At 54.5% G+C, this 13,383-nt stretch overlaps 2 protein-coding genes across 6 annotated transcripts; one reads left to right on the forward strand and one right to left on the reverse strand.

Moving 5' to 3' along the window:
• Positions 1 to 677: 677 nt before the first annotated feature.
• TLCD3B (TLC domain containing 3B) lies at positions 678 to 13,130 on the reverse strand. Of its 5 annotated transcripts, none has more exons than XM_070484617.1 (5): positions 12,789 to 13,130; positions 8,471 to 8,554; positions 5,613 to 5,844; positions 5,070 to 5,165; positions 678 to 1,108 (listed from the first exon to the last, which is right to left on the reverse strand). In XM_070484617.1, exons 1-5 carry the CDS (start codon positions 13,031 to 13,033, stop codon positions 1,064 to 1,066), a joined length of 702 nt encoding a protein of 233 aa, XP_070340718.1. In that variant the 5' UTR covers positions 13,034 to 13,130; the 3' UTR covers positions 678 to 1,063. The 5 variants fall into 5 exon arrangements, with proteins under 5 accessions (XP_070340718.1, XP_014719439.1, XP_014719438.2 ...); XM_014863953.3 differs by lacking the exons at positions 678 to 1,108; positions 12,789 to 13,130 and adding exons at positions 3,672 to 4,760; positions 9,475 to 10,356; XM_014863952.3 differs by lacking the exon at positions 678 to 1,108 and adding an exon at positions 3,673 to 4,760 and having other exon boundaries at positions 12,789 to 13,118.
• Positions 2,438 to 3,445, forward strand: C14H16orf92 (chromosome 14 C16orf92 homolog). Its single transcript, XM_070484622.1, has 2 exons — positions 2,438 to 2,643; positions 2,945 to 3,445. Exons 1-2 carry the CDS (start codon positions 2,580 to 2,582, stop codon positions 3,310 to 3,312), a joined length of 432 nt encoding a protein of 143 aa, XP_070340723.1. The 5' UTR covers positions 2,438 to 2,579; the 3' UTR covers positions 3,313 to 3,445.
• Positions 13,131 to 13,383: the final 253 nt, after the last annotated feature.

Genomic DNA, 13,383 nt, shown 5'->3' on the forward strand with positions numbered 1-13,383 from the left:
GTCTAGAGAGGATTCCTAGGTTTTTGTGTTGAGCAGAGCATCTGGAGGATCAGTGAGACCACTTACTGTGTGAGCAGAGCATCTGGAGGCTCTGTGAGACCACTTACTGTGACAGAAAGGAGGAGCAGGTTCGGTGTAGGAGAATTGAGAGCTTCATTTGGGATCCATTGAGTTTAAGATGTTTTTGGAGATACGGAGACATGAAGCAGGAAGTTGGGTAGAGGAGTCTGGAGCTCAGAGGGGAGGGCTGGACTGGAAATATACATTTGTGAGTCATCAGCATATAGATGGTATTTAAAGCCATGAGACTGGATGAGATCACCTCAGGAAACAGTATAGACAGAAAAGAGAAAGTCCAAGGCTGAGCTGGTTAGAGAAGGAGGAGTCCCAAAAATTGGTGAGCATGGCTCCCATGGCTGGAGCCAGGGAGGTGTGCCCTCTGCTGAGAGACAGACAGAATGAACAGAGAAGTAACCACTATATTTGGCAAGTTAAGAGGTCACTGGTGGACTTGGCAAAAGTGGCTTCAGTGGAGCGGTGGGGAGTGGAGACAGCAAGTATAGACAGCCCCTTAGGGGTTGTATATCTATACTCCAATGCTATGCATCCATGAGTTCTCTCCCCTGTGATCAGGCCCTGGTGACTTCTAGCTAAGCCATAAATGGAGCCCAGAACATAGCAGGAGTTCAATACATTTATTTAATGGTTGGATGAATAAATGAATGGACAATTCACTGCTTGTGTCAAAAGGGCTTTGTCTGGTAGAGAGCTTAGCTGTATTCTTTTGAAGCAGTTGAGGAGACTGTAACATCTACTCCAAAGGCCAAGGGCTCTGGCCGGTTTTTCCCAGCCAAACTGAGGAGCAGCTGCATACATGCTGAGGGGGAGCCCTGGCCCAGAGCCAGAACCAGGTGGAGTCCCTGCTGCCTCGAACATGCCTGTGACTTTGCTTAAGTCTCTTCTTCTTTCTTAGAAAGGATCAGTGGGGCCAACCTCGGTGGCTTAGTGGTTAAGTTCAGTATGTTCCACTTCAGTGACCTGGGTTCGGCTCCCGGGTGTGGACCTACACCACTCTGTTAGCAGCCATGCTGTGCTGGTGGCCCACATACTGAAAAACAGAGGAAGATTGGCATGGATGTTAGCTCAGGGTGAATCCTCCTCAGCAAAAAAAAAGAAGGGATCAGTGTAGGGGAAACAGGCCCACATGAGCCAGCCCCACGAGGCCCCATAGATGTTACTTTGCCTCCTCTTTCCCCTCTTTTTTCCTCTTTGGGCTTTTTTCTTATTTAGGGTTTAAAAGCTGACAGTGACAGGTGTCTCCCAGGGTTGCTGTGAGAATGGGTGGGCTGTCTCTGAGGGCAGGAAAGATGAAGCGTGGGGATCCAGTGGCAGAGGGAGCCTTCAGCAATAGGGCAGAGGTCCTCATACATGTCACATTCACATGCCTGGCGTGGGGGATGTCATAGAACTGGGTGTGTCAGAGGCTGTTGAACAGGCATCTGTGTAGTAAAACAGGAGACCCTGAAGCGTCCTTGGTCTTGAAGTAGGGTGGGACACATCTGTGACAGACAGGCCTACCTGCCAATCAGAGGGGAGCTAACTCTAAGAAGCTGAGAGGGGGCGGCAGGAGTGAAAGTGGCTGTTGAGAAGTGACAAATAAGAGAAAATCGGGGACTAGAAAGAAGTGGGATGGCCCTTGAGGGAGCCCATCCAGAGAGGGGAGCCTGCTAAGCCTTTGTGCATGACCCAGAGACCTGCCTTGGGACTTCCTCTGCCATTCCCCCAGCAATACTCCAGGCCTGCAGCACCTGATGCAACCTGTGGGAAGAGGCCGAAAGAGGGCCTGGAGTATGGGAGCCGTGCCTTCCTGGGGTGGAAAGAGGGAAACAGGCAGGCAGGCAGGCATGGACACTGCTGCCATCTAGTGGGAAAAGCCTGTTATTTCTCTTGGTTCCCAGCTCCAGGGTAGTCCTCAGCTGAGCACTAAGCGATGGGGTTGAGGGAATGGGGTAGACCTCTGTGCCTCTGAATTTGGGGACACAAGGCCAGGGCGAGCCTCATGGAGGAAAATACACTCCCCTTGGAAGTATGCATTGCTCACATTACGTTGTTTCTCTGTGCCTTGGTTCTCTCTTCTGTATAATGAGGGCAGTACCTACCTAAGGGTTGTGATGATTAGGTGAGTCAATCCATGCAAAGTACTTGGCCTAGTAACATGCTCAGTAAATGCTACCTGTGGTCGATCTTGGGGTTAACCGGAGGTGTTTTGCCTGCCCAACCCCAAACTGCCTGCTATACAAATGCAGCTTTCCTTAGTCAGGCTTTCAGCAAAATTGTCCTACCAAGTCCCTTCCTATTTCTAAGTTCTGGGGCTGCCACTGTTACTGTTTTATCCTCAGCATCATCCCAAAGGATGAAGGCTCTGCGGGTCCCAATCTCTCCTCTTCCCCGAGTCGGGGGCTTAGGGGAAGGCTCCCAGCTCCTAGCTCTCTCTCCCCTCACCCCAGAGCTCATGATCAGAACGGCTCCAGGCTGTGACATCATAGAGCCTCCACCCCTGCCACAGGAGTGGAGGGGTCATGAGGCTGTGGCAGTGGGTGTGGGGGTGGGTGTGGCTGGTTGGGCTAGGAGCCACAGAAACAGGTGGGAAGCTGTCCTGGGAGCAGTGGGAAGGAGGAAGGCTTGGGAGGAAAGGGTCAAGCCCCCTGAGGGGCAGGGGGTGCCAAGCCTGGGCTTTTCTCTTTGTGTTCCATGCTTCTCTCCCATCCTCCCCATCCAACGTGGGCCTTCCCATGGAGAACTGAGCTGATCCTCGAGAAGTTCTTGGAACAAAATCAATCCCCTCCATAGCCATGCGAAGGCTGCGTGGGTCTGCCTCAGTCTCTTAGGGTGGGAGACAGGGGTCTGCTCAGCTTTTGCCATAGACTTTGCTCTGGGCCCTCAGCACCCAGCCCGGAGAGTGCCAAGATCTTGGCCCCAGAAGCAGAGCCTCCGCTCTTCATAGACAGAACTGACTTCTTTGATTACCCAGACTTGGACAAAGCCAGGCTCCTGGCACTGGCCCAGTTTATTGGAGAGAGACCTGTCATCTTTGATAACTCAGGTATGAACCAGCTTGAGAAGGGGCCTTCCTCCTTGCCAGGGCCTGGAGGAAAGCTGCCCTTGACCCTTCTGTTGGCGATGAGGCCAGAGTCCCCGTCTTCCCCTCCTTGTCTAGCAGATTCCAAGTCTGAGTTCTTCCATCACATCCTGGTGGGTGCTCTGGTACTGGCCTTCTTCTTCCTCCTTTTCCAGTTCTGCACACACATGTAAGGACTTCCCCCCTGCTCCTGGCCCCACCCACCTCAGCCTTCCTTGAAAAAGGCTGAAGGACCCAAAAGCCTAGGGAGGCAGTGTGTGACCTCCCACCTCTGATCTCCATACCCCATAGGAGCTGCCAGAAAGGGGCCTAAAGAGCTGGACAAGGGCCCTGCACTCTGCCGAGTGCCCAAAACTGCCCTCGTCTCCAGGTGATGAATAAACATCCTTGCTTTTTTCTTCCCTGACTGCTCAGTGATCAGCCAGGGGGTCTTGCCCCATCCTATGGTCATCAGTGCTTTCTATTCCCAGTCCCCTCCCTGCCCCCGCTGCTCCCTTCCCAGCCCCAAAGAACTGGGTGAAGAGGGCCTTGGTGGCGGTCACGCAGATCATCTTTATTAGCAGTCTGTAAAGCACCTCCCAGGGTCCCCCTGACCCCAGACTGGAGGAAGCCTTGAGAGATGTGTAGCACCAGGGACATGCCAGGGCCCGAGAGCAAGATGTGCAGCCTGACGGGGAAGGGCTCAGCGCCCCTCACCTGCCCCCGGGGTTACTCAGTGCTGGGAAGGCTGAGGGGGGAGAAGCCACCTCCCTCCCCCCACCCCAACAAACTAGTTTGAATTTGGGTGAATAAATAAATAAGACTCCTCAGGCTGGCCTCCCTTGGAGAGGAGCTGTGGGGGCAACAACCCCCACGCGAGGCCCATGGGATTCGTTGGGGTCCCCTCCCTCCAAGATGACAGGGACCTGAGAGAGTTTGCAGCAGGGGTGCTGGGATGGCCTTGGTATCAGGGCCTCCCCCATGTTCTTTGACTCCTGGTCCCCTTGGGTCCCCATCGGTCTCCTCACAGCCCTCAAGCCCTCAGCGGATGGGAAGTGGTGCCCCTTCCTCTGTCCTTCCCTTCTCCAGGGCCCCAGGGTTGGTATAGAAGAAGCGGGTATGCAGGAAGGGGTTCGCTACCCTCAGCTCAGGCACAGTGGGGAGAAGAGGTCCTTTCTCCCTGCCTTCCATTTCACTCAGGCCCTGAGGGGAGATGTCCCCACCCCTTTGGAGTCCATCTGTCACTCCTGGGGCTGTCAGAGCAAGAGGCCCCTGGTTCCCCCCACCCACCCAGCAGCCCAGGGCCTTGTCCCCACAGGGGGAGGGGAGTGGGGAGAGTCCCCTGGCTCCACCCTCAGTCCTTGGTCTGGCAAGGAGAGGGCGGCGGGGTGCCCCGGGGCCGGAAGAGGCGGCAGGCCCCGCGGCAGATGAGGAAGAACCAGTAGAGCTGAGGGGCGAGCAGCAGCGCGGCGCCCAGGTTGACGTGGGCCGGGATGGCGAGAGGCACTGCGAACAGGGGCAGGCCGGCGTGCCGCCCATAGGCCCAGTACAGATAGGGGAAGAGCAGCACCCGGCAGCAGAGGAAGCTGAGCAGCATCAGGGCGCCGTTCACCTTGTGCAGCAGCGTGTGCTGCTGCTTGTACTGCGGGAGGGGGCGGGGCAGAGAGCAGGGGGCGGGGTCAGGGTGCAGGGGCGTGCCCCCGGCTCAGCCCCCCGGGCCCCGCCTCCCCGCCCCGCCCACCTCCCTGCCTTTCCCCGTCGCGACAGGAGCCAGTTTAAAGGCCCAAGAAGCTGCCTCCCCGCATTCTGCCGCCTCTGTTCTACCCCGCCCAAAGCCCCTCCCAGACCTGACAGTTTGCTTGTCCTTTAAAGAATCCCTGAAAGTCCCTAAAAGTGCCTGCCCTACCCGTGTCCTTCTGTCAGGCTCATATAGCCTCAGGTACCCTCTCACCTGGATGAGGATTTTGCCAAGGCAGACAAAGGGGGTGCTGACCTCTGCCATCAGCAAGCAGCCGAGAAAGAAATCTCCCTTGCCCTGACGCCACACCTGAGAAGAGAGAAAGGAAACAGCCTGGCCTCACCCTGGATTCCTGGGTAGTGCCTGCCCTCCCTCTCTCCTCTCTGTCACTTTCGGAGATGCTTAACTCTGAAAGTCTGAACAGTGTGCGGTAACAAAGCCAGGAGCCTTACCTCACTGTGTCCCTCCCACAACCCTACAGGTAAGACTCTATACCTTATATTATAAATGAGGAAACTGAGCCTCAGAGACATACGACAGCAGCCCCAAAGCACCACAGCTGGGTATGGTCCAGCAGGCCAGGCTGACCGCAGACCCTCTTGCTGTCGGGCTGGTCTGGTGCTCAGTAAATCCTCGATGGACCCTGCATTCTGGGCCCACCCGGCTGCTGCAAACTGGACTCAGGGCTTCAGCGTCTTCTGCGGTGCTGGCAGGAGCAGAACATGGGGGCCCTGGCTCTCAGCATCCCCAACTCACCACCGACAGCGGAAAGCACACGAGCACCATGACGGCATGGTGGAGCACCATGAGGAACTCCTTGTGCAGGTAGCCGCGTGCCACAGCCCAGGTGCTGCCCGGGGCTTTGGCCCCTGCTTCATCTCCGTGCCCCTTGACCTGGTGCTTGTGCCAGTGACAGAGGAACATGGCGTAGATGTCATAGATGAAGTAGGGCACTGCAAACTGCGTGTAAGCAGAGGAAAGCCAGTGTCTGTTGGGCAGAGAAAAAGAGAAAGAGAGGGATCAAGGAGGACGGGAGATGGACAGAGCAGCTCCAGGTGCTGGGGTCAGTGTAGATGCATCACATGAGTCAGATCTCAAGTGATAGTCACAACAACCAGAGATGGAAGTGGACTCCCAAGTTACATGACGGAACCCACAGGTCAAGGGCGAGAAATTTGCCCAAGGTCACATGGTCACACAGCTGGTAAGCAGTAGTGCTGGGATTCACACCCAGCCTGTCTAACCTCAGAACCACCCATTTTTCCTATTCACGCATTCGTATTCTCTCTCTGCCTGCAAGTTGGTGGGAGAAAAAAGCAGACAGACCAAAGACAGCCACAGACCCAAGGGCAGAGGTGGAGTGAGAAAACAAGCTCAGGTGAGATATGAGAGACAGCCGAGGTCAGGATAAATAGCAGAAGAGGTGAGAGATGGAGAGAGATCATATTTGCTAACATTAAGTGACTGCTTATTGCATCCAGGCACTATTCTAATATTCTAAATCTTTTTTTTTTGCATAAACTTATTTACGCCCCACAAAAGCCCTATAAAAAGTAGGTATGGTTGTCATCCCCATTTTACAGATAAGGAAACCAAGAGGCTAGGTAACCTGACCAAGGAATAAACATGAGAAGTCTGGCCCCATAGCTCTTGCTCTCAGCCCTGCTGTCCCCTAGAAGATTCAAGACAGGTGTCACAGACAGGCCCCGTTGGGCGAGTTGGTGGTGCTGTCAGTGGTGCTTGTTCTGCCTGAATGTGGCCCAATCTCTTGTTTTTTCAGGCCCAGCCAAGCATTAGGGAGAAAATGCTGAGCGAAAGGAGCCAAGAGCAGATAAAGTTCTATGTACTTTGAGAGTAAACAAAAATGAAAAGTGCATGAATATGCAACATTGCATTTTTCTTCTTGAGTCAGCACATTGAGCACCTTCTCTTAAATCCTGTAGTCCGGTGACAGGTCTGAGATGGGGGTGGAAGGTCAAAGAGGCAGGCCCAGGGGAACTCACCCAGGTAGGTGGAGGGACAAAAGCAAAGTCATCCAGAAGTGACACACAAAAAGAAGTGAGACCAAATATGATGAGCTGCTGAAGGGAGAAGCGGAGTGAGCCCTGGCGGGAGGCCAGCTAAGGCCTGGGGGTGAGATGGAAGCAGAATGTGAGCCTGGGGGTGGCTGGCCTGGAAGAAAGCAGGCAGCCCACTCTAACAGGCATGATTTCAGGAAAAGAGAAGCTGAGACCCATGCTGGAGTGTGTGACCAGGAGTGAGAGAGAGAGGGAAGGGAGGTGCAGCCCAGGTAGAGGGCAGGAAAATGGAAAGGGGTCCAACTGGCCTGAGAGAAGTTAGAGCAGGGAGAGGCCCAGAGAGAGCTGGCTGCAGCAGACACACTGGGACCACTGGCTGTGAGGGGACCAGGACCACCAGGCCCTGGGCTGCAGTGTGAAAGGCTAACCCCCTTCTCAGCAATGAGGTGCTCAGAAGGAGGAACAGCTGTTGCCCCTGGATTAACCCTGATCCTTCCCACCCACCTGAGGATTAAAGGGAGGAGGGACAAAAACAGACTTGGGGGGAAAGAAATGTAAGAGCCGGAAGGTGACCTCGGTAAGAAGGCAAGAGGAGGAAGTGTGCAGGGATCCAGGCTCATCTTGGACCCAAGGGTGGGAAGTGGGGAGAGGGCAGGAAGAAGCCAAGTCATCAGGAAGGGTCTGAAGAAAGAGTTAAGTATCCACTGTGTATGAGCCAGAACTGCCCTGGGCATTTGACACACACAACTCAATTCCTCCTCACAGCAGCTATTCCAGGCAGGGATGGACCTCACTCCACAGATGAGGGAACTCATCTGCAGGGGAAGAGGGGGCGCCTCCAGGTAAGGGTCATCCAGACAGTGTCCCTGGGGCTCAGTGGCTGCCAGAGAAGGGAGCAGGGCCAGAAGTTAAGCATGGGATGTCGTCAGCACCCTCACAGGCAACACTGCAGCAGCCCATGGGTCACCTAGAGCTGGCCCGTCAGCACCACGGACAGGGCCCCTCTCCTTCCTCCTCCTACCCCACCACTGAGGCCTGGGCTTTCCCGGCAAGCACCAGGCATTGCAGCAGCTGCCAGTGCCAAATTTTGGTCTCTTCACACACACACACCCCACTGCCTAACCATTAGTGGCCTTGTTTGTCATTTTCATCTCTCTCCTCTCATCTCCCTCTTCTGCACAGAGCTGGGGCTGGACACCTGGATTCTGGGAGGAGGTGAGGGGTGAGCCCGTCCTGAGGAGGGAGGCACCTCAGTTGCATGCTGGTTGGAAACAAGCCCGAGGGGTGTAAAGATGGGAAAAGGTAAGGGAGAAGACAACGTTCAGAACCTACTATGATACAAGAGGCCAGGAAGTCTAGGAGCTGCTTTGAGAATCCTTTTTGACCCCCATTCCTCCTTCTGGTTCTGACCTTTAAGGACAGGATGAGGATAAATTTATCCCCAGGTGTTGAATTGCAGCTATTGCAGTTAACTTGCTCAGGCCCAAGTGACCACTGAAGGAGTCCCCTGGAAGGCCTGGGATACTCAGGGTCACACACACACACACACACACAGAGGTGCTGGAACGTGGACAGATGTGGTCTCACAGCACTTACTGGTCATCAATGATGTGCTTACAGGAGGTGGAGACGATGTAGCCAGCTGTGGAGGCCATGACGGCTTGGACAGAGGACACTAGCCTAGGGAGGAAGAAAGAGCAGTGGTAGAGGAGGAGATACGCCCTTGGTGTCTCCTCTTTACTTTCCAGTTCCTGTGCTTCAGACTCAGTCACTTCTCAGGCTGGTCCCTACCCATCTTTCCCTGAGGCTGCCTTGCCCAGGGCTCACCCTGCTCTTCAGGCCCCTGGGCTTGCCTAGCTGCTGTACTCAGTTCACCCTGTTCCCCACTGCCATCTCCCTTCCCTCAGTTGTGGACACTGAGTCACCTTCCTCTCAGGAGGACACCAGGGAGGTCATCTTGAGGTGAGACAGTGCTGAGAATGTGTGGCTGATAACAAGGCCCCTTCCTGGGCAGGGACAGGGGGACAACACAGGATGGCAAGGGGAAGCCCTGAGCCTGTTCTCGCACCACTCAGCCACCCAGTCATCATGCTGGCCACCAACCAGCCCCTCAGTGACCCCACATTACCCCTGACCACTTTCCCCGCTCTCCCCTTGACTGCTGCCATGCTCCCCTCCCCAACTCTGGCCCTTATTCCAGCGTTGTACAGAATTCTGTCATTCACTCCTCTGTCCCTTGTCCCCCTAAACACATGCCCTGAACAATACATGGCTCTCTGCTCCATGGCTGGTTCCCTAATATCTTATAGGAATGTTTTAGTCACATGCGGGCCCTGTTTTGGAGGGTGGGAGGGTGAATGAGGAAAGGAAAGAAAAGCAGCCTGAATACTAGCAGACCATATGGCAGGGTTTGGATGAGGTCTCCTGGGATGGCAAGTAAGGCAGTGAGGAGAGAAGGAAGCTTGGAGGTAAAGCCCACTGGCCACTCCAGGAGCCCTCAGTCCCCACTGGGCCAAGGGTCCAGAGAAGGGCTGAGGTCCCTTCCATCCTCATAAAGCCTGGGAAGGGGACAGGGGCAGAGGGGGAGGGATGCAGTTTACCTGGCTGAGACAATGACCGCGTCGGCCTCCTCCCAGCGCAGCTGGGGCAGCCGCTGGAGTGTGTTCTTGGAGAGGAGGAAGAGTCCGGGGAACACCACCCCCCCAGCCACCATTGGGGCCAGCATGGTGGCTCAGGCCTTGGGCAGGGAGATGAGCAGCCGTGGAGGGACAGGGAGGCCAAGCTGAAGGGACTAGAGGTAGAGAAGGGACGCCAAGCCAGAGAAGGAGAGAGAAAAAGAGAAAGGGGCACAAAGGGGACAGGGCAGATGGAGGGTGGGGGCTAGGGGAGTCAGACCGGAGGAAGGGAGAAAGGGAGTTAGATGAGACTGGGGAAAGGGGCAGACGAGGGAAAGGGAGGATCCAAGAAAGGGAGCAGGAGAACAGTGAGCCAGAGGGATGGAAAGAGGAGAGGAGGGAGGACTTGGTGAGAGGACAGAGAGGGAGAGGGTACCGGAGGAGGAGGATGTGGATGGGGGAGGGGAGGGAGAGCTGGAGCAGGTGGGGAGGGGGGGCTTACGTGGAGAGACTGGGAGGGCCTGAGAAGGCGAGAAGGCGGAGTGGGGGGTGGGACTGTGGTGCCAGCCCTTGAAAGGGAGGGAGAGAGGGAGGGAGGGAAGGGAGACAGAGGAGTGGCCCGGCAAGTGGTCAGTGGTCAGCACTGCTCTCCCGCCTCTCGAGGCCGCCACAGTCCCTGCTGCCCAGTGCGGAAGCTGCACAGGGCATTATAGAGAGTTCATGCCCAGCCCCCTGCCCCCTCGGTGGGGAGGAGGAGGGGGAGGGGAAGGCACCAGCTTGGGGAGGGCGAGGGACGGGTGGGGAAGTGATGGCACTGACCAGACACCAAGAAACCGGACCTGCAGCAGCATCTCCCCATGCAGCTCTGAGCCACAGCAGCGGCTGCGACAGAGATGGGGGGAGCAGAGAAAGAGGGAGGGGGAGGCCCTTAAAGAGACAGCAGCCGCAGCACAGGGGGCTGCTGGGGACAAGGACCAGGGGAGGGTTGGCTCTCCTCTTGGGGAGGGAGGTGGCCCAGGGTTCCCTGGCCAGCTGGGAGGGGGCTGTGAGCCCCCAGATGGACCTGACCCTGTTCGCCACCAGCACTTTGCAAATGCCTGCCATTTCCTCCTCTGCCAACCCTCCCAACGTGTTCCTCAGTGGCCTGCTGGGGTCCCAGCTTAGGGGTGCCCACTCCAGCAGAGAGAGAGGGGATCGGAATAGGAGGGAGCAGAAGAAAGTGGTGCATCTTGCTGCCTCCAAAGGATGAGTTTAAGGAATGGATGAGAATAAAAACACCTCAAAACCTATCTTCAGACTCAGAGACCCCCCCCCCCCACCAGGTCCTTCACAGCAATGGGAGGAAGGGAAGCTCTAGGTATACATGAGGTGTCTCTAGATCCTGACTCCTGAAAGACCGTCCCATGATTCTGGCTAACTGTGGTACCAGCACTGAGGTAACAGTTCTTGTCCTCTTTTTACATGTCAAGAAATGGTCCTGAGGCCTTCAGTGACCCTCCCCAAGGTCACATAGTTAAGAAGAGGCAGAAACCGTCTCATAGTAGGTGTCATAGTGGCTGCAGGATTTGAAGAGGATAGGGAAACTGCCTCTCTGCAAACCCACCTTGAGCCCAAGGATGCCCCTGCCACTGCCTTCAGGCTGCCTGGCCTCTCCTGGCCTTCCCTAAGCACCGGTCACTGTGTTTTTCTCCAGGTTTATTATGCTCCTGACTCCCCTTTCTACTCGACTTCACAGAACAGTTGTTTGGAGTGGGAAAGGACCCCATGGATTGGCTGGCTCAAGCCCCTCACTCAACTGCAAGGAAACCAGGCCCAGTGTTTGGCCAGGGTCACGCTGTAGGTCAAAGGCCCAGCCAGAACCAGACCAGCCTCCAAGCTGCTCCTAACCCTTTCAAGTTGCCTCCCTGAAATTAGGCCTTCCCATCCCTGTCCTGTGGACTTCTGAATGATGTGGGGCCTGCTATCCAAACCATACTTTGGTCTTCATGCCTGCCCTAAGACACGCCTCAATTAGCAACCCTATAATTTGCCTCTGCAAGCCCATTCCACTTCCCCAAGCTAGTCAAAGGGCTGGGATTTGCAATTTTGTGCTGCCCTCTAGTGGCAGGCATCAGAAACAGAGCCTGAGATGTCTCTGGCCTTAGGCAGAAGGAATTAGGGGTGATTTTAGAGACAATAGTGGACCTAGCTTCCTGACCTCAGGGCTGCACTTAGGGGTAAAGAGGACCCAACTTCCTGAGTGTTTACTTTGTGCTGGGCCCAGGACAGTTTATGTTCATTCTTACTTGATCTTCCCAGGTGGTAGTATCTTTGTTTTATGGACGAGAAAATGAGTCTTAGAGATTTAAAAAAACAAAAGACAAAAAAATTGTCCAAGATAAGACTGCTTTATGGGAATTGGCAAAGCTGGATTTCAAACCCGTGTTTGCATGTCTCCAAAGCCAAAGATGAACAAAGCTACAGGAAGATGCTGAGTTGGGGGCAGGATGGTTGATGGTAGGCCGCCATGACTGCTCATCGGAGGACCACAAACCTGACTTCACTTTGGATGATGTGGATTTAAGCAGGCAGAGGTAGCTTTTCATCTTTCAGGAACTCACCTAGACACCCAAGTAAATTCTGCCTTCTGCTCGCTCCCTCTCCTACCTAAGGTTTGATGATAGCTCACAGGTATATTACATTTTGTCAAATAAGTCACAAATTGGCAGCACAGGGACCCAATCCAGCCCACAAACATGTTTTGTTTGGCCAGTATGGTGTTGCCAGTATAGTATTTTCTTAAATTCTAAGTTATTTGTCAGTTTGAAAATTAGGAGATTTCACATAAAAGCTCAACATTTTGAAGGAAAGAATTAGAAGATCAGACAACGTTGGGCCCACATTCAAATTCCATACTGTTTGGCGAGAGCTGAGCCGCTGCTCCCTGCCTCCAGTGTGATGTTCCGACATGAGTCCCACACTTCATGCAGTCCCCACAGAGCCTACGTCTCTTAGGTTACTTGCAGGAGTTTGCAACCCCTACTTTATAGACATCATACAATATCTCCATGAAGAATGGAAAGTGGACGTTCTCATTAAACCCATTTACAAATGAGGGCTCTGAAGTTCCGAGAGGTTAAATGACATGCAAAAGATCCCATAGCCAGGGTCTTTTGACTCCTAATCCCCCCCCCCCCCACCCCACGCCACCCCACACACACATACACTCTGCTTCTGCTCTCCCCACTAACTCTTCCTGAAAGTAGATCAGCTTCACCAGCCCCAGCCCCAGGAAGGGGCCCCTCTCTCTGTTTTCTTACTTGGATGCCACCAAAACAGCCTCGGGTCTCTGCATCCGCAGGGTGGAGTGGTTCTGCAGGCCCCAGCAGAGAACAGTGAAGCTCAGCGGGAAGAAGACGCAGCCCAGTACGAAGAGCAGGGTCATGCCTCTCTGGGGTAGAGAAGGTGAGAAGAGATGGCCATGTGAACACCTCCGCACAGCGTCCCTCACACTCAAGAGACCCCCTTCACTCCAATAACTCAATGTCCCATGGGATCCATCCATCTGTAAACATCAAAAGCCACCAGGCGCAGCTCCTCCCTAATCTCTTTGGGATCCTTATTGCACTTTAAATATCCCTCATCCGAGGCAATTGGACAACCTAATGCCAACCATTTCATTCCTTTTCCCTGTAATCCCTGAAGCTGTTCTATACCTCCCAGTCCATCTCACGTCTTAAAATTCCTTCTCCTTCTCTTTCAAACCTAATGATGAGCCTGCTCTTTCTTTTACTTTTTTTTTTTTGAGGAAGATTAGCCCTGAGCTAACTACTGCCAGTCCTCCCCTTTTTGCTGAGGAAGCCTGGCCCTGACCTAACATGGTACTCATCTTCGTCTACTTTATATGTGGGACGC

This window comes from Equus asinus, chromosome 14 (genome assembly GCF_041296235.1).
Source record: "Equus asinus isolate D_3611 breed Donkey chromosome 14, EquAss-T2T_v2, whole genome shotgun sequence".
NCBI lineage: Eukaryota > Metazoa > Chordata > Mammalia > Perissodactyla > Equidae > Equus > Equus asinus.